Genomic DNA, 24,658 nt, shown 5'->3' on the forward strand with positions numbered 1-24,658 from the left:
ATAAAGCGACCTTCCTCAATCGGTAGTTTGTGACTGCTGCATCTAAAACGACAAAGAGACTGAGCCAGATTTTTTGGTAAAAGTTTAAGACAGTTTTCCAGTTCAAAATCAGATTTAAATATTCTGTAGGTACAACATTTACTAGACCTGTTACTAACTGCTCATTCCAAAATTGGATATATTGGTCCTTAATTCTATTCTTAACCATATGTTTAAAATACAGTGGAGACACAACAGATTGGCTTAACTAAGTTCAATAATCAGCAAAACCCAACTCTTGCAAAAAAACCAACAAAAACATATATCGAGTTTCCACAAAGTTAAACATGTGCCGAGACTGACAACACAAATTATATATCTATATATATATATTACAAAGGCATTTTTGAGCTCTATATAGATCTCTCTATATATTTTATAGAGATGAGCTCCAGAAAACCTCCTCGACCTCTTCCTGGACAAAAGTCCATTTTTCAGTGTTTTAAAACCCCAAATTCTACTCCAGATGACAGTGAAAGTTCATCAACTGTTCCTGCTGATAATTCTCAGTCATTTTCGGATGACAACACAGAATCTTCTCCCAAAGAGTCCACATCTTCCCCAAAACAATTTCAGGCAGATCACTGCCAGAATGATGGGTACTCAGCGGGTTGCTCCCTGGGTGCGCGGTTTCTAGACATTGGAACCATTGATGTTACAAGAAGACTCCAAATGTCTGATTCCATGAAAATGTCGACTTTAATATCAAGGTTTGAGCCTTCGCGGAGTTGGGTAAAGCCTAAAAGCACTCACGCCAAAAGCGGGGCAGCTAGGCGTGTACCTGACCTAGTGTTTGATACTGAAAACTACCCGTATTTAAGGTATAGTCCTTCAGTCAATGGTGTTTTTTGTGCACCTTGTTTTGTCTTTAATTCATCTGAAAACACTCTCGTTGCTAAGCCCCTTGTAGACTGGAGCAATGTGTCTAGGATTATAGGGATGCATAAAAAATCACCTGATCACAGTAATGCAATGACTAAAGCTGACAAATTCATGAAAATATGTCAAAATCAAGAAAAAAGTGTTGTTGAGTTTGGCTCGAACGCTTACAGAAACAAAGCCGAGAAAAATAAGAAAGCCTTGACATCTGTTGTTAAAACAATAGTTTTGCTGGGAAAACAAAACATAGCCTTTCGTGGCAAAACAGAAGAAAAAAGTAACTTCAGAGCTTTGATAAATTATTGTGCTGAAGTAGACAGTGATTTGCACGACCATCTAGCAAATTCTCCCAAACATGCACAGTATTTAAGCCCCTCTATTCAAAACGAATTCATACATATATACGGCAATCAGATTTCGGACTCTATTGTGCACCGTTGCCAAGATGCGAGGTACTTTTCTATTCTTGCAGATGAATCTGCTGATGTCAGCGATGCAGAACAGTTTGCTTTTTGACTGCATTATATTGAACGTCAGAGTTCCGGGAAGCATGTGCTCCACGAGGATTTTCTTTCATTTGTTCAGACAACAGAAACAACAGGTGAAACACTACACCAGTTGCTACTAGATGAAATACACAAACACAACCTGAACCCAAACTTTATAGTTGGACAAGGTTACGACGGTGCTGGGAACATGTCCGGTTGTCACCGTGGAGTGCAGGCAAGATTTTCTACAGAATTTCCAAACGCAAAGTATATTCACTGTCGCAACCACCGTCTAAACTTAGCAATATGTCATGCTTGCAGGGTAGTGTTTGTGCAGTTGATGTTTACCATTGTTGGGGATGTATTGTTTTTTATCACAAGTTCTCCGAAACGTCTCGGAGTTTATAGCTTTCATAACGATGACGGAGAAGCCTTAAAGAAGTTCTGCCCAACACGGTGGTCTCAGCACTCGGAAAGCATCACTGCTTTCTATACCCACTTCAAGTCAATTCTAGAAACACTTACTGACCTTCAAGTTGGCATGGACACCAAAACTATGTCCACAGCGTCAAGCCTTCAAAAGGCTGTCCTGTCTTTTGACTTTGTTGTCGCTTTGTGTTGCGTCAGTGGTCCCTTAGATACATTGAATCCTTTGACGGATTCAATGCAAGACCCTCAATGTGATTTGGTCAAAGCAGCACAGCATGCTAAAGTTCTTCATGGGTTGCTGGCTGAGAGACGCAATGACATTGGGTATTTTGGAGGACTTTGGGAAAAGGCTGTCGCCTTGGCAACTGAGCATGACATCAATGTCAGCCTCGAGTTGCTGCAAGGCAACAACACAGGAATAACATAGCCGCAGAAACCCCAAAGGAATATTGGAGTTTGAATATGTTTGTACCATTCATGGATCACCTTTTGTCCCAACTGCACGACAGACTGTGCCTCTCGACTACAAGACTGAACGCTCAGTATCTATTGCCAACAAAACTTCGGCAACTTTCGCCCGAAATGTGGGCCGATATCAGGCAGGAGTATTCTCTGTTCATAGATTGCCAGGCAATAGATACTGAACTTGACGTCTGGAAGAGAGTTGCAGCAGATTCGCCCATACAAGGCTTGGCAGAGGCAGTTGATGAAACATATCAACTATACCCAAACATACATGTTGTGCTGAAGATCCTCCTGACAATGCCAGTTTCCGGGGCCTCTGCTGAAAGATCATTTAGTAGCCTTCGCCGCCTTAAAACTTATCTAAGAAATACGATGACCGAGGAACGGCTGACTGGACTCGCTCTGATGCATATCCATCGCAATCACCAGATCGATATCGACCAGGTTATACGTGATTTCGATGTGTCTGGGCATCGACGAATCGCACTGGTTTTTGATAATTGAGGCAATAACAAAATCAGAAGCATGCAGAGAAAGCAATGAAAAATTATTTCTGTCTACATAAAACCGTATAAAATTGAATAAAAATACAAAACTAATAAAAATACACACAAAAAAATAAATAAAAACAACACTAAAAAAACAATAAAAAAAACGTCGCAGGGACATCTATGAGATCAAATTATGTACTTATCACTGCCTGATGAGACCTATTGGAGAGGTCGAAACGTATTTTTTCCTACAATAGGAGAGATCGTGTTTGTATACAAATCCATTGTATATTCTATTTTTAGAACTGATAAGACAAAGATCGGTGGGCAGACGCCGAGGGTCCATGTTTTTTTATGCCCCCGAAGGGAGGCATATAGTTTTTGAACGGTCTGTCCGTCTGTCAGTCTGTCGGTCTGTCAGTCTGTCTGCAATTTTCGTGTCCGGTCCATATCTTTATCATCGATGGATGGATTTTCAAATAACTTGGCATGAATGTGTACCACAGTAAGACGATGTGTCGCGCACAAGACCCAGGTCCGTAGCTCAAAGGTCAAGGTCACACTTAGACATTAAAGGATAGTGCATTGATGGGCGTGTCCGGTCCATATCTTTGTCATCGATGGATGGATTTTCAAATAACTTGACATGAATGTGTACCACAGTAAGACGACGTGTCGCGCGCAAGACCCAGGTCCGTAGCTCAAAGGTCAAGGTCACACTTAGACATTAAAGGATAGTGCATTGATGAGCGTGTCCGGTCCATATCTTTGTCATCGATGGATGGATTTTCAAATAACTTGGCATGAATGTGTACCACAGTAAGACGACGTGTCGCGCGCAAGACCCAGGTCCGTAGCTCAAAGGTCAGGTCACACTTAGACATTAAAGGATAGTGCATTGATGGACGTGTCCGGTCCATATCTTTGTCAACCATGGATGGATTTTCAAATAACTTGGCATGAATGTGTACCACAGTAAGACGACGTGTCGCGCGCAAGACCCAGGTCCGTAGCTCAAGGTCACACTTAGACGTTAAAGGTCATTTTTCATGATAGTGCATTGATGGGCGTGTCCAGTCCATATCTTTGTCATTCATGCATGGATTTTAAAATAACTACGCATGAATGTGTGGCACAGTAAGACGACGTGTCGCGCGCAAGACCCAGCTGCGTAGGTCAAAGGTCCTAAACTCTAACATCGGCCATAACTACTCATTCAAAGTGCCGTCGGGGGCATATGTCATCCTATGGAGACAGCTCTTGTTTTTGTTAAAAGTGATGTTTTTCTAACAACTTAAACTTTCTTAAAACACAAACGATATCCATATTTTTTTTTGATCAGTGGAAAGAATATAAAACAAGCAATTTATTGATAACTTTTATATATTAAATTGAAAATTCCGATCCCATACACAAACGATGTAAAAACATTTTGTTTTGCCTACCGCCAGATAAACATGTGTTGATGCGTGACGTCAGGGCGATCTCTCCTATTGTACTTTAATTATTTCCTTTTTTGATAACATTATATCTCGCTATATGCATTTCTTAAAATGCACCAGAATGCGTCTTTTCATGTTCTTTTTTTCAAAATTTTCCTGGGGGACCCCCACCTGAGGGGACCCCCTCCCACACTCTCCCCCCTCGACACTTTGTGCCTCGTACTGCGTACATTTTTCAAAATCCTGGCTACGCCCCTGATGTTATTCGAACCATATCATATATCATATATAAAAATAAGAAAAACTTCAATATTTACCATGAAAATTAACATTACATTGAAATGACTTTTCACTAAGCTGTGGACATACAGATGTATAGATGAATGCAAGGTAGGATTATTATCTGAGTCATTGAGTTTTGTGGTCTCCCTTACAGAAGAAAAAGGCCTGCTGCGTACTCTTGCTGTGTACATACAGCGTATATGATGCGTACATGATGTGTACTGAAATCAAGGGCTTTAAATAGTACGCAGGATATACACCGCACATACACAGATAGTACGTTTGTAGTACACTTTTGACATGCAAATGAGCTCTGCCGCGTACTACTTGCTGCGTACATGCTGTGGACTACATAGTACACAGGATGTACGCTGGAGGAATTTAGTATGCGGGAAATAGTACGCAGCATGTACAGAAATCACTAAGATGTAAGCTTCACAAATGAACATTGCAAATAGTTTGTCAAATTTTCAACGTTCAGAATACGGGTAATCTGAACTATTCTATGCTATTAAGATAAAAGTTACTCGGAAATCAAGTTCTTGCTTCCAAAAAAAACAAAAAATGTACAAATCCTTCCTGCATGAAGTGTACTTCAGACTTTTACCTAAAAAAATTCAAAGTATAAACACCAAAAGAAAATGAACAAGTCCCTCCCGCGTATATGAAGTTTACTTCAGACTTTAACTTATAAAAAAAAACTAAGTATAAATGCCAAAAGAAATTGTACAAGTCTTTCCCGCATATATGAAGTGTACTGCACAAATTTCAAAGTATCTGCGGTGTACATGCAGTGTACTATTTTCTTGTACAAGTCCCTCCTGCGTACATGCAGTGTACTCCTTAAATTTTCAGAGTCTGTGCTGCGTACTTGAAGTGTACTAGTGACCTCCTGCGTACATGCTGTGTACTCGTCGAAATAGTACGCGGCATGTACGCAGCATGCGGTGTATGTAAAATGTACTCCTCTGGCGTACTACTGTGTTCGCGGCATATACACTGCAAATACGAAGCATGTACGCCACAGAGGTTTGCTTCTGTATTGAGGGCTCTCAAGCAAGTTTGACTGTAGTTAAAATTTAAAAATCTAAGTACAGCTATGCCTGAAGGCTATGTCAGGCTGACATATTAAGATATCATTTCACGATTCAGACACGCAGGTAAAGAAAGGAAATTTTAACAATCTTCAAACGATTTACCAAATATAATACTAAATCAAGTTTTGCAGTCAAAAAAGTTACTCATTAAGTTACACTTGCATCGTAATCTAAACACGCTAAATGAAACAATATATACAATACTGTGGAAAAAATGATTTTTAAATGTATAAAATGTAGTGAATGCCGCAAAGTAAGTTTTTATGCCTTTTTAGTTGTTTGGATCTCATTACATGGAAATATGGGCATAAGTTGCAGTGTCATTGAATTTGTGAAATAAAATAGGAATAAAAAGCACCTGATAACTCCGTTCGAATAATAGAAACAGATGTCAGCCTCATACTGTAAATGAAATGGTTTAATGGAAGATGTGAAATTCAAAAGATTGCCTGAAGACAGGGTCTTGTAGAAATGGGAAATGCATTTAGCTACTTTTATACTACGAAGAGTAGTGAAACAATTTTCCAGTTTAGAATTTAAACCTCTTTGGGTCAGCAGTGTGGAGTCCTAATTACATGCTTATACACTTACCATTGCTACATTACATACAATGTATTGTTCAAGATTGTAAGATACTACACTATCTCTACCTCCCACATGTACATGTAATTACAGTGTTAAAACCAAGATGTTGTAAAAGTTGCCAATCGTTAGTTAAAAACTGATATAACTTAAGACCTAAAATTACACTAAAGCTCAATCTCGACCTTTCTCAGCTAGTACTGGGCACTGGCGCCAGATCAGAAAGAAAAAGCCTCTGTACATGTTATACCTAGACTGGCATCAGTCGTTAGAGTCATAAAATGTAAAGCACTGGCCATAAAATCAATCCTCTCTGATACCACTTTCTGAAAAAATTTACAATATCTCTTGCCTCTGTCTCTAACGACTGTTGAGATGAGCCTAGAGAGAAAATGTTTTTTTCTGAGAAAATATCAGTGTCAGTATGAAGAAACTAATATTATTACAGATCATTTGATCTCAACAGACTTTGTAAGTCTAATGTTATACCCTACCCCTAGGTATTCTGTAAGAACCATGGTCATGAAGGGGAAAATTTACTAACCCGACTCAATCCTGCATTTCATACTTAAAACACGCAGTTCGGTAAATGTGTACTATGAATATAAAACAAGTTGTAATTTATCTTCCATTGTGTACTAGACTAGCCACTAGACTGATAATAAATATATTTCTACATTTTTCTCTGTTTTTGACGAATTCAATTTCATGAGACAAAAGCCAGTCTATTTTAGAGATTTTCACAGGGGTATGATGTTGAAATTATCAGACTATGATATTGGACATAGGATATAGACTGGCTCAGTTCACTACATTTAATCATAAAAATGTAAAAAGATATATCATAGTCTAGGAGCTAGTCTAATTGTGTTCCGGTCACATTTCTTCAATACATCTTATCTTAGAAAAACAACGCGTAGTTTATAGTTATTTCAACGTTACACAAAAAACTTGCTTGACCTTCCCTGGTGAAGTTCCGTTCTAGATTACAAAACCATTCTGATTGGCTGTTGTGAAAATGTATGTCAGTCGTCATTTTACTACACATGTTCGCTAAAATGTGAAAATGCAGCATAAATGTGCAAAGTGAATAAAATAAACAGAACAGATGCAGACCAATGTACCATTTCAAATTAAAGATCATTATACAAGATGAATTTCATTCATCATTTCCAGTTTTAGAGTAAAATTGTAATTATTTTTTAATTCTGTTTTTGTTTGTTTACATTTCGCCAAACATGTGCACACTGCCGTGACCTCTAGACCGGATGTTCATTAGGGAAGGTCAAGCAAGGTTTTTCTGTAATGTTGACGAAAGCATAAAATATGTTGATAATCTCAGCAATATGGAATATTGAGACAAGATGATTGGTGCACGATGGAAAATAAATTATCGCTTGTTCAATACACTAGGTACCCATTCACCGAACTGCGCGTTTAAGTTGAGAAATTTACGATTGAAACGGGTTGGTATATTTTCCCGTTCATGATCATGGTTCTTATAGAATACCTAGGGGTAGGGTATAATACGTACAGAGGCATTTTCTTTCTGATCTGGCGCCAGTGGAACTGGGCTTAATTCTATCAAATATCGAAAGAAGCAATAAAACAGATCAGGCCAAGGTATGAGGATAGTGCCAATGTGTGCGCATATATTAGTAAACTGTATTTTTGTAGATTTATCAGACCTCGACGTTTCAGTCGTTCAGTTAAGACGTTCCACTTTTTAATGAAATTTATTAACAAGTGCAGTGAGTGATAAAACACTTCTGTTGCATATGCATATCTGAAACTCCGGGATACGGTCAAAATAAATGTTTTATATTTGCTTAATGCAGATTTTGGTACTCAAAGTCCTACAGCTTAGTAAATATTTCACAACTGTAATTCATTTAATAATTTCTATTGTAGACCTTTATTTCACTGTAAATGTTCATTTTGCTTAAATGTAGATGATACCATACTTGTTAATACCAACACAAGTTTTACCACTATTACAAGAAATGGATGTCAGGTTAACATAATTTGATATCCTTTCATTGTCGTTTCATGATTCAGACACGTCATAAAAGAAAATTTAGTATTATTTTCAAAAGATTTATAAGATATAATACTGAATCAAGTTACCAGTCAAAAATGTCTACTGTCTGTATCAAAATAACAGTATCATATGTTATCAGATACATTTGCATCATAATCTAGACGCCGATAAATGCAAAAAAGTATCTAAAATACTATGAAAAACATGATGAAACTGCTTTCAAATGTAAATAGCGAAATGCATACCGATCTCATCACTTGGTAATATGGGCATAAGTTGCAGTGTCATTGCATTTGTAAAACAAAATGAGAGAAAAAGGCTCCTAATAACTGCTTTCGAATAATATAAACAGAAAGAAACCATAATACTGTAAATGTAAGGTAATTCAAAAATAGCAGGAAAAAAACAGTGTATTATACCAATGAGAGACGTATTTAGCTGCTTTTATTCCAAAGAGCGTGACAGAATAAGTTTCCAGTCAAATTTAGAATTTAAATGATCAATAGCAAAACTCTTTCGGTCAGATGTGTTGAGCCTAATGATAACTTCTTGTTTCACGTTTACCCTTACCATGAATTGCTTCAAAATTGTACTTGTGAGTATTTAAGTTGAATAAAAATTTATATATTTATCATACTAGAAAAATTATATTCGTGTTGTACACTTTAAGTCTTACAGCTTTAACTTCATTTGTATATCCATAGGCCCCATGTGGTTCTGGGACGATATGTGTATTAAAAGAATTGGAACCACTGCCTTACCCTTGCATGATCGTAAGAGGCGACTAATAGGGTCTTAACACTTGGCTTTGCTGTAACTCTGTGTTTCAAGCATGTTTGCAAATTTTGATTCCATACCTCATTTTTTTATTTCAATGTAAATGAGATGTGAAACCAAAATTTGTAGTCCTGTTTGCCATATAATCTATACTGTGTTGGTGCGCCGTAAAAGCGAAAAAAAAATGTGTTTGTTTGTTTTGGGTTTAATGCCGTTTTTCAACAGTATTTAATTCAGTTATGTAACGGCAGGCAGTTAACCTGACCAGTGTTCCTGGATTCTGTACCAGTACAAACTTGTTCTCCGCAAGTAACTGCCAACTTCCCCACATGAATCAGAGGTGGAGGACTAATGATTTAAGACACAATGTCGTTTATCAAATAGTCACGGAGAACACACGCCCCGCCCGCGATCGAACTCGCAACCCAGCGATCCGTAAACCGACGCTCTACCTACTGAGCTAAGCGGGCGGGTTGAAAAAAAAATATATATAATCCCTTTATATAGTTTGCCATTTTTAATTATCTCCCTTTAAGGGTCATTTTCACTAAATAGATGTTTTTAAAACATGAATATTTATCCTAATATCACATTGAATCAAAAATAGTTTTTAATCTTCTCAACCATTTTCAAGAACATTTTCTAAACAAAAGTAATTGCTCAATCTATAAAATTATCCCTTTATATAGTTTGTCATTTTTAATTATCTCCCTTTAATGGTCATTTTCACTAAATAGATGTTTTTAAAACATGAATATTTATCTCTTTATTCTTTTAACTTTTTATTTCAAAATTTAATTAGGTCATGTATCAAAAACGGTGTTGTTTTGTATTATTTTATAACTTTTGAAAAGCTTTTTAAAATGCTTAAGTTTCATTATATATATAACCAAATTTCTCTTTACTTTCATAGGTGCGTTGGTCAATACACTACGGCATTTATATGCTTCATTGTGTCTGAAAGGGCGGATTGACCCTAATTATGTCTCCCACCACACAGTTGTGTGGGAGACATATTGATTTACTTTAGTCTGTGTGTGTGTGTGTCTGTCACAAAGCTTGTCCACACTCTAAGTCGAACATTTCTCATCCGATTTTCACCAAACTTAAACAAAATGTGTTTGACCATAAGACCTCGGCCAAGTTCGATGACTAGCCAAATCGGTCAAGGCGTCTTGGAGTTATGACACTTGAATTACCAAAAATCGGCCTTTTTACTCTTGTCCGCACTCTAATTCAAACATTTCTCATCCGATCTTCACCAAACTTGAACAAAATGTGTTTAACTATAAGACCTCGGCCAAGTTCGATAACTAGCAAAATCGGTCCAGGCATTTTGGAGTTACGGCCCTTGAATTATCGAAAATTGGCCTTTTTACTCTTGTCCGTACTCTTAAGTCAACATTTCTCATTCGATCTTCACCAAACTTGAACAAAATGTGTTTGACCATGAGACCTTGGCCAGGTTTGATAACTAGCTAAATCAGTCTAGGCGTTTTGGAGTTATGGCCCTTGAATTACCAAAAAAATCCGCCTTTATGCAATTGTCCGCTCTCTAAATCGAACATTTCTCATCCGATCTTCACCAAACTTGAACAAAATGTGTTTGGCCATAAGGCCTTAGCCAAGTCCGATAACTAGCCAAATCTGCCCACGCACTTTTGATTTATGGCCCTTGAATTACTGATTGGATCCACTCATCCAGACCATCTAATTGGATCAACTCGTCTAAACCATCTAGAAAACTAGACATTTTTCGTAGGAGCAGCTGTGGGAGACATGCGCTTTTCTCAAAAGCATCTCTAGTTAAACTTAAATAACTGAACTTCCTTTCATACATACTAATGTATAGCGAAAATACCACCTACAGGTATTATTAGCACATTGTTTTGAAGCTCTGGGGTTGAGCTTTTTAAAATTATCCCCGTGTATCAATGCTGTACGTTGGGCACGTAAAAGAACCAAAAGAACTGCTTTAGTTCATTTGTATCTCAAAAATTCTTCGATTGAAATTACACGACCGCAACTGAAATTTATGAACGCGTATATTTATTTAACAATGCTTGTGCAAAATTTATCTATTTACGATCGGAGAATATGTGTATCTTTTGATCGCGCTTTGACATGTCATTATTTCCGGCATTTTCTCAGTCTCGATTACTTGACGAATCAGATTGTCATTAAAATAACCTGTAAATTTATCTCGCGTTTTTTGCATTATAAAAAAGGTAGTGCATTAGACGAAGCACGCAGCTAATATTTCGTTTAATAATAATAATAATAATAACGACTTTATTTATAGAGGTGACACAGTTGGGTAAGCCCAGTCTTCCCTGTGAGCCTCTTGGAATATGTACATGGTATTTACAACATGATAGTAATGGCATAAAACTAATTAACATTTTAAGTTCAGCATTAAAACAGAGTCATAAATTAAACATGACGACAAGAAGTATAATATTATGTACATGAATGATAACAGATTAAATGTTGATGATGGCTTTAGTTTCTTTTCATTTTGAGAAAAAAATTTAACTTATATCTACAAAATAAAGTAATAGAATAAATCATTAGGCATGGAAACTGACTTTCTGTAATCAATTACAACTGATATATTTTATCACGTAACTGGTAACATCCATCAAGATTTTTGTATAACATTATGTTTGCATGAAAATATAGTGAAAAGTCAAGACATTTTCACAGTTGTATGTGATAGTTCAAATATTGAAATTCTTGATAAAGTTTAAGCAATATTGATTAGGTAGATGTTCACAATTTCAATATCTTAACAATAACCAATCTATAGTACTTAACAATAACCAATCTATAGTGAGCATTGTCAACCTCCATATTCACAAAATAAATGATTCAGTTTCTGAATTCAGTAACCACTAATCATGTGACCTATAAATGAGGTGAATTTCTCAAAGGAACATAATTTGCAATAATTTCCATCTTAATGCATGGACTCCAGGTCACAGCAGGTAATATATACTATGTGTATTTTTTGCTTTACACCAGGTTGAATACAACAGACAGCAGGCCAATGGTGAAGTGTAACAAGTGGGTGTATGACAGAACAGTATTCACAAACACATTTGTAGCTCAGGTACATTTACTGCAGTATATCAAAAGCTTTTCAACAAATGCATGTTTTAAGTTAGCACCAACTAGTTAAACTATCTTTCAAATTATACATTCTCCAAGAGCTCCATTATATTTCATTTTAACTTGATAAATAAATCTTGATTTATCATATTTTTATACGCCCGAAGGGACATATTATGATATGGTCCCGGTGTACGTCTCTCCGTTAGCAATTTCGTGTCCGCTCTGTAACTCTTGAACCCCTTGAAGGATTTCAAAGAAACTTGACACAAATGTTCACTACACCAAGATGACGTGCAGAGCACATGTTTTGGAGGTGTCATTTCAAGGTCAAGGTCACACTTAGGGGTCAAAGGTCATATGAGTGTGTTTCGTGTCCGCTCTGTAACTCTTGAACTGCTCGAAGGATTTCAAAGAAACTTGGCACAAATGTTCACCACACTAAGACGACTTGCAGAGCGCTTGTTTCGGATGACTAGCTTCAAGGTCAAGGTCACACTTAGGAGTGAAAGGTCATATGAGTGTGTTTCGTGTCCGCTCTGTAACTTTTGAACTGCTTGAATGATTTCAAAGAAACTTTGCACAAATGTTCACCACACTGAGGCGACGTGCAGAGCGCATGTTTTGGTTGACTCACTTCAAGGTCAAGGTCACACTTAGGGGTCAAAGGTCATATATGACTTTGCTTTGTGTATATTGCTCTGCATTGCAGTGCTTGTTTTATTTTGCAGATCCTTTTTTGTTCTCTTACAATAATTTTTGTTTTTGAATTACTTCCCTTTTTTGTTACTATAAATAGCTTATTTTGAAACTTTTTTATTATTGGCTGTAGGGAAAAACCAAGACCACTTTTCTGTGGTACAACATGGATGGTACATCGAATTTTTAGATGTATTTTGACATAACTTTAACTGGTAAGAATTTTTTTGTGGACTTAGAATTTTTTTTTTTTTTGGAATTTCTTCTTTTTTGTTGTTCCTGTCCTTTGGGCTTCAACAGTCAATTTTTTTAAATTTTGCTCCCATCCTCTGATGTAACCCTTCGGGCATATATTGCCCCGCTTGGAGGCGCTCTTGTTAAATGATAAATAAATGTTGATTTATCATAAAGGTAATCATACATAGTCTACATATTATGACAACTATTTTAATATCATATGAGACATTTTCTTGTTTAAAAACATATTCCTAATGGGTAAAATTGGGTATCCAATGAATCACGATGTAATTTTATATATAACCACCTTTTTTTCTGAAAAACACATACCATAGTCAATTGCTGCTCTTCTGGTAGAAGGGGCAATAACAAATCAGAAGATTGCTATTTATAGATACATGTAATCACCATTTATAAATGAAACAGATATGGAATTTTATTGATCAGTATGTTTAGTTAGCATTTATATATGGAACTGTACAGCCATTATTGTTTTGATTTTCTGATTCCCTTGAGAAAGGCTTATTTAAAAGCCAGAAGTCATGCTGGGGTTGTAATTTAACTTTTGACATTGTTTGAACATATACTTTCTCATACTGATGTTAGAATTTGAAATAATACATTAACGAACTATTATAAGATGTCGGAAACATCATTAATAGACATTGCAGAGAAACATTTATGTGAAATACATCTCAGGGATATCCCTTAGCACATACAGAAAGCTATGTTTTTGAAGAACTTTTAGTTATTTAATACCTGCACAAGAATTTTTACTGACTTTTTGTATGTGTATATATATTTATATAGTACTTATTTAGTGTTTTTTTTCTGTCCATCCAGAGATGTATCTAAGGCTTTGTTGGAAACATTTCAATAAAATGTGGCAAGTGCAAGTTTGATTGAAATTGCTTGAGGAACACAAAAGAGTTATGGCCCTTAGTGCTTTTATAAGTTTTAGCACACCTTAGCACAAAGTGCAAAGGTGAACTACTGTGATCACTCATGGTAAGTCCATCTATCATCTGTCCATTGGTTGTCCATCCACACTTTTCTTTAAACGACATATCTTAAACCATTTGGTGGAAGTTTATGAAATTTGGCCTAGATGTTCCTTGGATGGTCCTCTACCAAATTTTTTCAAAGAATTTTATTCAATATAAAATTCCAGTTGCCACAGTAGTATGCATCTCATATTATCAGACTTGCAAGAAATGCCAACTGTAATATATATCTTTTATTACCAGACTTGCAAGAAATGCCAACTGTAATAAAAATCTTTTATTATCAGACTTGCAAGAAATGTAAACTGTAGTATGAATCTTTTATTCTTTTATTATCAGATGTGCAAGAAATGTAAACTGTAGTATGAATCTTTTATTATCAGACTTGCAAGAAATGTAAACTGTAGTATGAATCTTTTATTATCAGACTTGCAAGAAATGTAAACTGTAGTATGAATCTTTTATTATCAGATGTGCAAGAAATGTAAACTGTAGTATGAATCTTTTATTATCAGACTTGCAAGAAATGTAACTGTAGTATAATCTTTTATTATCAGACTTGCAAGAAATGTAAACTGTATATAATCTTTTATTATCAGATGTGCAAGAAATGTAAACTGTAGTATCAATCTTTTATTATCAGACTTGCAAGAAATGTAAACTGTAGTATGAATCTTTTATTATCAGATGTGCAAGAAATGTAAACTGTAGTATGAATCTTTTATTATCAGACTTGCAAGAAATGTAAACTGTAGTATGAATCTTTTATTATCAGATGTGCAAGAAATGTAAACTGTAGTATCAATCTTTTATTATCAGACTTGCAAGAAATGTAAACTGTAGTATGAATCTTTTATTATCAGACTTGCAAGAAATGTAAACTGTAGTATGAATCTTTTATTATCAGATGTGCAAGAAATGTAAACTGTAGTATCAATCTTTTATTATCAGACTTGCAAGAAATGTAAACTGTAGCATGCATAATTTTATATCAGACTTGTAAGAAATACCAACTGTAGTATGATTTTTTTATTATCAGACTTGTAAGAAATGCCAACTGTAGCATGCATCATGTTTTATCAGACTTGTAAGAAATGCCAACTGCAGCATGCATCATGTTTTATCAGACTTGTAAGAAATGTCAGCTTTAGCATGCATCATGTTTTATCAGACTTGTAAGAAATGCCAACTGTAGTATTCATCATGTTTTATCAGACTTGTAAGAAATGCCCACTGTAGTATGCATCTTTTATAAAATAGGCTGTATGGAAACCTTGATTAGAAGTTTATCCTGACTATTTGTCATCTAAGATGTTCAGCAGATCAGGAAGAAATTATGTTTTACAGCATATTTTAGGTAGATCTGGTGTGTGACAAGGAGATATGGGTTGCAAATGCAGGAATGATCTTCTATGCAGGAATGCTACTTGGTTCTATGGCAAGTGGGGTGCTAGCAGACAGGTTCGTCAATAATACACTCTTATACACACCTTTAATAGAAACATTCAATTTGAGATGCAATATTTTTATGCTGAAGTTTGACATATACCAGATGGTTTCTGACTGGATATATCAGACTTAAATAGTTGACATCATTACTCAATAAGGTGATTGCCTGTGATGATCTTCAAAACTGACTTTCAGCAGGCAGATGGATGTCTCTGTCGAGTAGCTGAACCTACTAATTTAATGACCATTAGGTCAAAGGTCACTATGTATAGTTTAATTCAATAAAGTAGGTATGCTTGAGTCTATATCAATAGATGACCATTATTAAGTTGAAAATGTTATCCTGACTTATCTAGAGAGTACTTTCCAGTCTGTAAGAGGTGATTGCTTGAACTTACAGACATGGAACTTCTGTGAAACAACTTTTGGGCACATTAGACCAACTGTTCAGGTCACTGTCATAAAATAAATCTTAATCAGTGACTAGAGAATGCTTTTTTAGTTGGTTTTCTGATGTAAATTGATCTTCAGTTATTGTCATTGTGTCATGTGGAACAGCAGCTCTTGTTTATTTCAGACATGGACGTAAACCTGTGATGTATATGTCAATATTGGTTATGACAGCAGCTTCTATTGGTCTGGCATGGGTTACTGTGTACTGGCTGTTCTGTTTGCTCGAGTTCATTATTGGAGCTGCATTAGTTGCATCATTTATGCCTGGATATATCATATGTAAGACTGCATCATTTATGCCTGGATATATCATATGTAAGACTGCATCATTTATGCCTGGATATATCATATGTAAGACTGCATTGTTTCTACCTGGATATATCATATGTAAGACTGCATCATTTATGCATCATTTATGCCTGGATATATCATATGTAAGACTGCATCATTTATGCCTGGATATATCATATGTAAGACTGCATCGTTTCTGCCTGGATATATCATATGTAAGACTGCATCGTTTATGCCTGGATATATCATATGTAAGACTGCATCGTTTCTGCCTGGATATATCATATGTAAGACTGCATCGTTTCTGCCTGGATATATCATATGTAAGACTGCATCATTTATGCCTGGATATATCATATGTAAGACTGCATCGTTTCTGCCTAGATATATCATATGTAAGACTGCATCGTTTATGCCTGGATATATCATATGTAAGATTGCATCATTTATGCATCGTTTATGCCTGGATATATCATATGTAAGACTGCATCGTTTATGCCTGGACTGGATATATCATATGTAAGACTGCATCGTTTATGCCTGGATATATCATATGTAAGACTGCATCGTTTATGCCTGGATATATCATATGTAAGACTGCATCATTTATGCATCGTTTATGCCTGGATATATCATATGTAAGACTGCATCGTTTATGCCTGGATATATCATATGTAAGACTGCATCGTTTATGCCTGGATATATCATATGTAAGACTGCATCGTTTATGCATCGTTTATGCCTGGATATATCATATGTAAGACTGCATCGTTTCTGGCTGGATATATCATATGTAAGACTGCATCGTTTATGCCTGGATATATCATATGTAAGACTGCATCATTTATGCATCGTTTATGCCTGGATATATCATATGTAAGACTGCATCGTTTATGCCTGGATATATCATATGTAAGACTGCATCATTTATGCATCGTTTATGCCTGGATATATCATATGTAAGACTGCATCGTTTCTGCCTGGATATATCATATGTAAGACTGCATCGTTTCTGCCTGGATATATCATATGTAAGACTGCACCATTTCTGCCTGGATATATCATATGTAAGACTGCATCGTTTCTGCCTGGATATATCATATGTAAGACTGCATCATTTATGCCTGGATATATCATATGTAAGACTGCATCGTTTATGCCTGGATATATCATATGTAAGTCTGCATCGTTTCTGCCTGGATATATCATATGTACGACTGCATCGTTTCTGCCTGGATATATCATATGTAAGACTGCATCGTTTCTGCCTGGATATATCATATGTAAGACTGCATCGTTTCTTCCTGGATATATCATATGTAAGACTGCATCATATCTGCCTGGATATATCATATGTAAGACTGCATCGTTTCTGCCTGGATATATCATATGTAAGACTGCATCATTTATGCATCATTTATGCCTGGATATATCATATGTAAGACTGCATCGTTTCTGCCTGGATATATCATATGTAAGACTGCATCATTTCTGCCTGGATATATCATATGTAAGACTGCATCGTTTCTGCCTGGATATATCATATGTAAGACTGCATCATTTATGCCTGGATATATCATATGTAAGTCTGCATCGTTTCTGCCTGGATATATCATATGTAAGACTGCATCGTTTATGCCTGGATATATCATATGTAAGACTGCATCATTTATGCCTGGATATATCATATGTAAGACTGCATCGTTTCTGCCTGGATATATCATATGTAAGACTGCATCATTTATGCCTGGATATATCATATGTAAGACTGCATCGTTTCTGCCTGGATATATCATATGTAAGACTGCATCGTTTCTGCCTGGATATATCATATGTAAGACTGCATCATTTATGCCTGGATATATCATATGTAAGTCTGCATCGTTTCTGCCTGGATATATCATATGTAAGACTGCATCGTTTATGCCTGGATATATCATATGTAAGACTGCATCATTTATGCCTGGATATATCATATGTAAGACTGCATCATTTATGCCTGGATATATCATATGTACGAGGTGTGTTCTGAAAGTTCCAAGACTGTGATCATATAAGAAAAGCTAGAAGGGATGTTGTATTGAAAAATCACACACAAATAGATTAACCATACTCGTAATTGTGTACAAATTTTCATTACATTCCAAATATAAAAATATGAGATACAGTGAAATTAACACTCACAGTATAGAGCTGTCGGACCCTAGGCAACTTCATTTTAAGTGCAAAGTCAAGTTAGTCACTCCTCAAAGTAACGTCTACTAGCCTACACACATTTCTCGTGCTGCCGAACCCAAGAGTCAAACACATTTTTAAATGATAGGTTATTGAGGGTTTCTGACACTATCTTTTGTGCTGTTGCCACCCCAACGTCACAGGACTCTTCAATCTTGCGTATCAAAATTCTCCTGTCTGTCATAATCCAGCACGGCCTTCACGGCACCTAAGCTTTCCCCACTCCCACGCTAGGTCTCCCTGCTATTTTTTCATCCCCAATTGATGTTCATCCTTCTTTAAACAGTCTATACCATTTAAACACAACAGCACGGCTCAATGTCTTCACACCAAATGGCTTATATAGCAGTTCACATGTCTTTGTTGGTGAAACATCGATGCTTTGGTAAAACTGAATGATAACGTCCTGCTTTCAGTGATGTCGTGATCCATGTTTATGAGCACCTATTTGTTTATTTCAATGCAGAAACATGATCTGTCATCAACATAAGTGGATTATGACATTATTTCATTCTGATAATAAAAGATTTATACTACATTATAAAGGTAATTTCACAGAAATTATGATTAACTGACACTCAAAGTTATCCACAATCTATTTTATTTAGCACTGGGATGAGCAACTAGTTTTATCATTGTTTTAAATACTTGCTGTTTAATTTGATCAATGTCCTTAAATATGTAAAGTAAGATTTCAGACATTTAAAAATGTTTTCAGCTATAGAGATAACAAGTAGTAAGAAGAGATTTTGGCCTGGAATAGTTTCCAACTACCCATATACAGTTGGTTTACTCGTTCTAACGGGAATCGCATACACAGTTCGAGATTGGTTTTATATAGAACTGTTCACATCAGTTCCTGGAGTTCTCATGATTTCCTACTGGTGGTGAGTACATTACAGATTATTCAAATTGTCTTGATTGGTTTAAAGACACATTACAGAATCTGATGCAGTTTTTCAGCAGACTACATTTTGATTATGTGATAATAGTGTGATAATGGTGGCCAGTTAGCCTAACCAATGTTTCTGGATTCTCATTGAGTACTCTCGGGGCATTGAGTTCTTCATGTGAGGAAGTCATCCAGCTGGCTTACGGAAGGTCGGTGGTTTTACCCAGGTGCCCGCTCGTGATGAAATAAAGCACGGAGGGGCACCTGGGGTCTTCCTCCACCATCAAAGCTGGAAGTTGCCATATGACCTATAATTGTGTCGATGCGATGTTAAATCCAACAAAACAAACAAACATTGAGTACTGACTTGTTCTTTACAAGTAACTAAAAATTTTCACCAAATTTGTCATATTTGTCTTCTGTCAATTCATCATGGAAACCATTCTTCTTGCTCAGATAGCTTGTGGTCCCATATTCATCATTACATTATGTAACTTAAAGAGTTAGACCTGAAAATAGCAAATACTTAATTTTCCATAACTTTGTATGGATTAAATTTGACTTATCTGTTTATAGCTATAGAAAGCAAATTTCATCACAATTTGAGCAAATTTAACAATTAATTAAAAGAAAATTAAGGATTTTAAAGTCAATGTCAGACTTAAAACTTTGATGAATATGGGTCCACCCTGCAGGAAAGCACTGTGGACAAAGTATATGGTTGGATTCATTTTGTGAAGAAAACTAATTCTATGCTCTTAATCAAATAATGGTTGGCATCATATTTTGAGGAAAAAAATCAAACAACACCATATCATAAAATGGAGGAGTTGTTTTACATGAAAATTAAACAGCATATAAAACATATATATTACTCTACAAATCAATCATCAATGTACAGATAAGGACTGCATAAAGGGTTCACACTTCTGGACAGTTCAGCACCTTTAAAAACACCATTTTCAAAGAACTGTTACATATCTTTGTTTTGGTTCTGTTGCTGAAATTTCACATACATAAATAGGTGGAACATAGTTTTCAGCAATTGTTTCATTCTATTCTTTACAAATGGTATTCATTTTTAAAGGGGGACAGTGTTTCGAGAATATTTTATGTATCCAGTCACAAGGGACAGTATGATATAACATGTAATGGACAGGTAGATTGTTGGTAAAGATGTTATTTGTTTACCAAATATTTCTGTGTTTTGATGATGTAATTGTAACCTTAATTATGGTTTCATATAAAAAAGACACTGGAAGGTCCATTAGTTTACAAACAAAACTGCGGTGGCTAAAAATAGAATGTAAACTTAAAATTGTGCATCAGACCACAAAATTAAATCCCAAAGATCACATAAAATTCCCTTTGTTTTATCGTTAAAGTTTGAAGATGACAAATTTATGCCGCCAGGAAACTGCCATTTCAAATGAAATCAACATGATTTCACATTAAATGGTCTTGAGTTTTTAGCTCACCAGAGCCAAAGGCTCAGGGTGAGCTATTCCGATCACTCACTGTCCGTCGGCCGTAAATTTTTACTTTAAACGACATCTCCTCATAAACCGCTAGGCCAATTTGATCCAAATTTAACAGGAATGTTCCTTGGGTGAAGCTCTACAAAAATTGTTTAAAGAATTGAATTCCATGCAGAACTCTGGTTGCCATGGCAACTGTAAGGAAAAACTTTAAAAATCTTCTTCTCAAAAACAGAAGACCTAGAGCTTAGATATTTGGTGTGAAGCATTGCCTAGTAGACCTCTACCAAATTTTTTCAAATCATGACCCCGTGATCAAAATTGACCCCGCCCCAGGGGTCACTTGATTTTACATAGGAAAATCTTCTTCTCAAAAATCAGAAGCCCTAGAGCTTAGATATTTGACATGTAGCATTGCCTAGTGGACCTCTACTAAAATTGTTCAAATCATGACCCCAGGGTCAAAATTGACTCCCGCCACACGGGTCACTTGATTTTACATAGATTTCTATAGGAAAATCTTCAAAAAAATTTAAAAAATAAACCACAAGGCCTAGAGCTTAGATATTTGACATCTAGCATTGCCTAGTGGACCTCTACAAAAAATTTTCAAATCATGACCCCCGGAGTCAAAATTGATCCCGCCCCAGAGGTCAATTTATTTTACATAGGAAAATCAGAAATTTTCTAAAAATAAACCAGAAGGCCTAGAGCTTAGATATTTGACATGTAGCATTGCCTAGTGGACCTCTACAATTTTTTTTCAAATCTTGACCCCCAAGGGTCAAATTGATCCAGCCCCAGGGGTTACTTGATTGTACATAGGGAAAATCTTCATAAATTTGCTAAAAATAAACCAGAAGGCCTAGATCTTAGATATTTGATATGTAACATTGCCTAGTAGACTTGTACAAACTTTGTTCAAATCATGACCCCTGGGGTAAAATTGGCCCCGCCCCAGGGGTTACTTGATTGTACATCGGAAAATCTTCCAAAAAATTTCTAAAAATCATCAGTTTGACATTTGAAACATGTAGTTCATATTACTCAGGTGAGAGATCCAGGGTCATCATGACCCTCTTTTCTCATTTTATCACCTTTGCTGCCATATCTTGTAAACAGTTTAAATTATTCTCATTTCAGGTTGATACCAGAGTCACCTAGATGGCTGCTGACCAAAGGGCATGTCAAGAAAGCTGAAGAAGTAATAAGAACAGCTGCAAAATGGAACAAAGTCGAACTGCCTTCTGGAGATTTATTTGACAAGAAATCTGTGGAGGAAGACAAATCTAACACCAGCTTTATACAGCTATTTACACACAAAATACTGTGTGTAAGAACTGTCCTTATATTTTTCAACTGGTAATAAAAATTACACTTAAGATATGAATGTAAAACAGGATATATATGATCAAATGAATCAGGTTGGCAGCATGCAGGCAACGGGCTGGTAGCATTCATTGAAGTTTCGTGCTCTCTAACTTGAGCACCTCTTATCCACTGTTCCCCAAATTTGGTCAAAATGTTAGTGGGCTTAATTTCTCAGCAAAGTAAGATAACCAGCTGGATTGTCTTAGAGGCTCTTGAGTTATGGCCCTCAAATTACTAAAATCATGAAAATTGACAGTGTCTACTCTATAACTTGAGTAGTTCTTATCCGTTGTTCACCAAACATAGTCATAATGTTTATGGGTATGATACCTCAGCCAGGTTTGATAACCAGTTGGATCCGTCTAGTCTCTCTGGAGTTATGGCCCTTGAATAACTCAAAATTGGAAAAAAGGACAGCATCAGCTCTCTAACTTGAGCAGTTCTTATCCAATATTCACCAGACCAGGTCACAATGTTTATGGGCATATCTTGGCTAAGTTCAGTAACCAGCCAGATTGTTCTAGTTTCTCTGGAGTTATGGTCCTTGAGTTACTAAAAATTGTGAAAATTGATAATATCCACCTTCTAACTTGAGTAGTTTTTACCCAGTGTTCACCATTCTTGGTCATTATATTTATGGGCATAATATCTCAGACAAGATCTATAACCAAATATATACTCTCAGACAGTTATGGCCCTTGGATTACTTAAAATTGCAAAAATTGACAATGTCTATTCTTGTTTGGTAATCTACGATAAGAAACTACAATAGTGCAAATATGAGTTCACATGAGTTCTCTTGACATTGCGGATCAGAATTCATGTTGCTTTTTTTAGTGAGTAAAAAACACACAATGCAAAAAATTGCAAGCAGAAATTTAGACTAAATATCACAGGTTGCAAGCTGAATTTTGAAATCTGAAATCACCATTTCTTTTGACCCTCTACCAAAATTGTTAGCACCATGTTGATTTGTTTATAATGTAGGCTGCAATGATATAAGTCTGTTTGAACTGTGAAACTCAGGTGAGCGATTTAGGGCCATCATGGCCCTCTTATTTCAGTTTATTTTCCAGTAGTATTCTGTTTGTAATTGTCATCTCCACATTTACACATCACAACTGAATGGAACTTCTTCACCATGGTAACACAAACTGTATTACATAGGTCCCATAACTTTTTTTTTCAGCTGAAACCCCCTCCCACCAAACAGTACACCCACAAAAATAACCAAATAACCCCTGTCAGCTTGCACTCTGGTTCAGCTTTTCATCTTTTGTGAGTTTCGTTGTCTGCTGACAACTCTTGTTTCATTCAGCAGGTAAAAACATTCTACTTGGGAAGGCAAAGGACACCTTAATGAAATGCTTTGTTTTTCTTTCAAGATGGTTGTTTCTTTGGCATACTTTGGGCTTGCTTTAAACTCTGGCAACTTGAGTGTAGATCTTTATCTCAACTTTGGTTTATCAGGACTTGTTGAGTTCCCAGCATATCTCATAGCGACATACATTGTGGAACGTTTCGGGCGCAGAATTTCATATTGTATTTCAATGGTTATTGGAGGAATTTCATGTATTTCAACAATCTTCTCAATAAATTATGCTCCAGAACGTAACTTGTTAATAAACTAATATATCAAAGCTGTGGTGTTCTTGCATGATCTGTATTATATAGGATAATTTAAAGAGGATGTTATGCATTTTTTTTAAAAACCTGTAAAGCTGTTGAAGTGTATTTTTATAGATATCAGACTTTAAAGTTCCATTTTAATGTTAATATATTGATCAGCACATCATAATCTTCAGATTCAGTTTGGCCCTTTTGACCAACATTATTATTGCAGCATGGCACACCCCTAAAATTGTGTGCAAAGTTTGCTAAGCCTTCTATGCTATTGTATTAATTCTAGGTACTGATGTAATAACACTGGTTCTGGCTCTGATTGGCAGACTGTGTATGACTGCAGCATTCTGTATAGAATATATACATGGTGCTGAACTGTTCCCAACTGTTGTACGTAATGCAGGAATGAGTGGAGCCTCATTGTTTGCCAGGGCAGGGACAATGATAGCACCTTACATTGCCATCTTGGTATGAGAGTATTTATTAGATCATATTCAATAACAGTATGCTTATCATTTATTTCATTCATGCAGCTGTGTGACTATCTGTCACAGTAACAACAGGTTTCATCTGCATGAGTATTAGATCATACACAGTAACATTATGCTTCATCTGCCTTTTAGATCATACACACGGTAACATTATGCTTCATCTGCCTTTTAGATCATACACACGGTAGCATTATGCTTCATCTGCCTTTTAGATCATACACACGGTAACATTATGCTTCATCTGCCTTTTAGATCATACACACGGTAGCATTATGCTTCATCTGCCTTTTAGATCATACACACGGTAGCATT

The 24,658-nt window shown here is 36.0% G+C and overlaps 1 protein-coding gene across 1 annotated transcript in view; it reads left to right on the plus strand.

The window, feature by feature from the left end:
* Positions 1–24,658, plus strand: part of LOC123552812 (organic cation transporter protein-like) — a 50,632-nt gene that overhangs the window by 16,368 nt on the left and 9,606 nt on the right. The window contains exons 4-11 of the mRNA XM_053542134.1: positions 12,037–12,124; positions 15,421–15,524; positions 16,090–16,244; positions 19,210–19,378; positions 22,005–22,223; positions 22,568–22,571; positions 23,618–23,843; positions 24,142–24,323. Coding sequence (XP_053398109.1) covers positions 12,037–12,124; positions 15,421–15,524; positions 16,090–16,244; positions 19,210–19,378; positions 22,005–22,223; positions 22,568–22,571; positions 23,618–23,843; positions 24,142–24,323 — 1,147 coding nt within the window. The remainder of the gene's footprint in view (positions 1–12,036; positions 12,125–15,420; positions 15,525–16,089; positions 16,245–19,209; positions 19,379–22,004; positions 22,224–22,567; positions 22,572–23,617; positions 23,844–24,141; positions 24,324–24,658) is intronic.

The sequence above is a fragment of the Mercenaria mercenaria genome, chromosome 4 (genome assembly GCF_021730395.1).
Source record: "Mercenaria mercenaria strain notata chromosome 4, MADL_Memer_1, whole genome shotgun sequence".
In the NCBI taxonomy this organism is placed as follows: Eukaryota; Metazoa; Mollusca; class Bivalvia; order Venerida; family Veneridae; genus Mercenaria; species Mercenaria mercenaria.